Source organism: Myotis davidii, unplaced genomic scaffold, assembly GCF_000327345.1.
Source record: "Myotis davidii unplaced genomic scaffold, ASM32734v1 scaffold651, whole genome shotgun sequence".
Classification (NCBI taxonomy): domain Eukaryota; kingdom Metazoa; phylum Chordata; class Mammalia; order Chiroptera; family Vespertilionidae; genus Myotis; species Myotis davidii.
The window spans coordinates 1,492,998-1,494,586 of NW_006283994.1; the positions used below are offsets into that span (position 1 = coordinate 1,492,998).

Consider the following 1,589-nt stretch of genomic DNA (forward strand, 5'->3'; position numbering starts at 1 on the left):
CCTAAACTTTTCCTCCAGCTCTGCAGTTACAAAAGTCCATTCATCTACTCAGCCTCAGGCATCCATCTGCAAAATGGAGATGATAATGCCTGATACTAACTCGTTACAGATGTAAATGAGAATGTGTTCAGAATTTTGAGCAACTTGGAAAACAAGCCACGTATTAACTGAAGCTGATTTTGGCTGTTCAGATAAGAACTTTTAGGGGACAAATTAACCATCTCTCTCCTAATGTTAGATTCTGTGAGCCCCCTCCAGCTGGGTGGGCCTTCTCTCGGGCCCCAAATCCCAGAGAGGGAAAGGCACCCATGGACGCCTACTGTGGCAAAAAGGCAAACAGGTTTTGCCTATATCACTGGCGTTTATGGTTTAAGCTACACGTATGATTCTAGGCAGGCCCTCAAATCAAAAAGTGAAAAGAAAAACAGTTCAGACAATTAATGAGGCCTCTGTTTATTTCTCCTTCATTTAAAAAAGAAAAACATTACAACTTCCTGGCACTATAGTGGAAATCCTACTTGTTCTAAAATGAGCTTTACATCTCTATTCCTAGTTTAAGCCCTCAATGAAACTGATGGGGAAATGCACGCAGGATTGCTTCTCTTAAGCACAATCAGCCTTTTCAGCTGAAAGCAAAAAGCCTGGGATGGCCAGTCCCCAAAGCAGACGAATTTCAGATCCATCTTGAAGCTATCAGATGATAACCGCGCATCCTCAATTCACTTTTTCTCAGACGTCACCTTACTAGGACAGAAAATGAAAGACAAGTAACAGGAAGGGGGGGAGGGGAGGGCTTCGATAAGAAAAAGAGCAGAACGGAAAGAAGGCAGAGTGAGCCGCTCTTGGCTCTCAGCTTTTTTGAAGCGACCTAACGTGGTTCCTCCCCACCCGCCCCGATACTCTGGACTCATTCACATGCCTTCTTAGCATTCGGTGTGATCTCTCTTTGCTCCATGGAAAAGGGAGAGAATGTGTGTCTCAGGCTTCCTCGTGGTCTGTTTGGGGTAGGGCCGGGGAGTGGAAAGAGCGCTTGAAATTCTGTATCCATAAATGGCAGAGCGCGTTCTCTCTGTAGTACACGATACCTAACGAAAATCCTATCTTTCACAAACACAGGGCGACCTTTTTGACACCTAATGTCCAGTTAACGGTGGGAATTCCACAACGTGGGCCGCCCAGGCCGCAGAGTTCGCTTTCTCAACCTTTTTCGGGTGGAAGCCCGCAGCTGGGGCCCCCTCGACACCGCCATCCCGACGCGGGCTCCCCAGGGGCCAGAGCCCGGCCCCTCGGCCGGCGCCGCGCAGGGGCTGCGAGAGAAAGAAACAGAAAAGGGGGGACGGAGAGGGAGAGAAAGGGGAAGGGAGAGGGAGAGGGAAAGGGAAAGGGAGGGACGGAGAGGGGGAGCGGAGGGAGCGCAGTTCAATAGCCAGAGAAAGCCTCCAGAAAATGTGTTGCCCCAGCCCCCCCCCGCCGCGGGCCCGGGCTCACCTTCCAGGTAGCAGCTGGAGGACGAGGAGAGCCCCTTCTTGGACTTGCAGCCCACCAGCTTCAAGCAGATCTCCAACATCTTCGTGTGCGGAGCCGTGAGG

General features: G+C 50.8%; 1 protein-coding gene across 3 annotated transcripts in view; it reads right to left on the reverse strand.

Annotated features, from left to right (window-relative positions):
• ABL1 (ABL proto-oncogene 1, non-receptor tyrosine kinase) overlaps positions 1 to 1,589 on the reverse strand; it is a 94,680-nt gene that overhangs the window by 43,665 nt on the left and 49,426 nt on the right. The window contains exon 1 of one of the 3 annotated variants that reach the window (XM_006754188.1): positions 1,489 to 1,583. The exons of the other annotated variants lie outside the window; for them this stretch is intronic. Within the exon in view, the coding sequence (XP_006754251.1) occupies positions 1,489 to 1,567 (79 nt within the window). The 5' untranslated portion in view covers positions 1,568 to 1,583. Of the gene's footprint in view, positions 1 to 1,488; positions 1,584 to 1,589 lie in introns of those variants that run through there. 3 annotated transcript variants of the gene reach the window in all.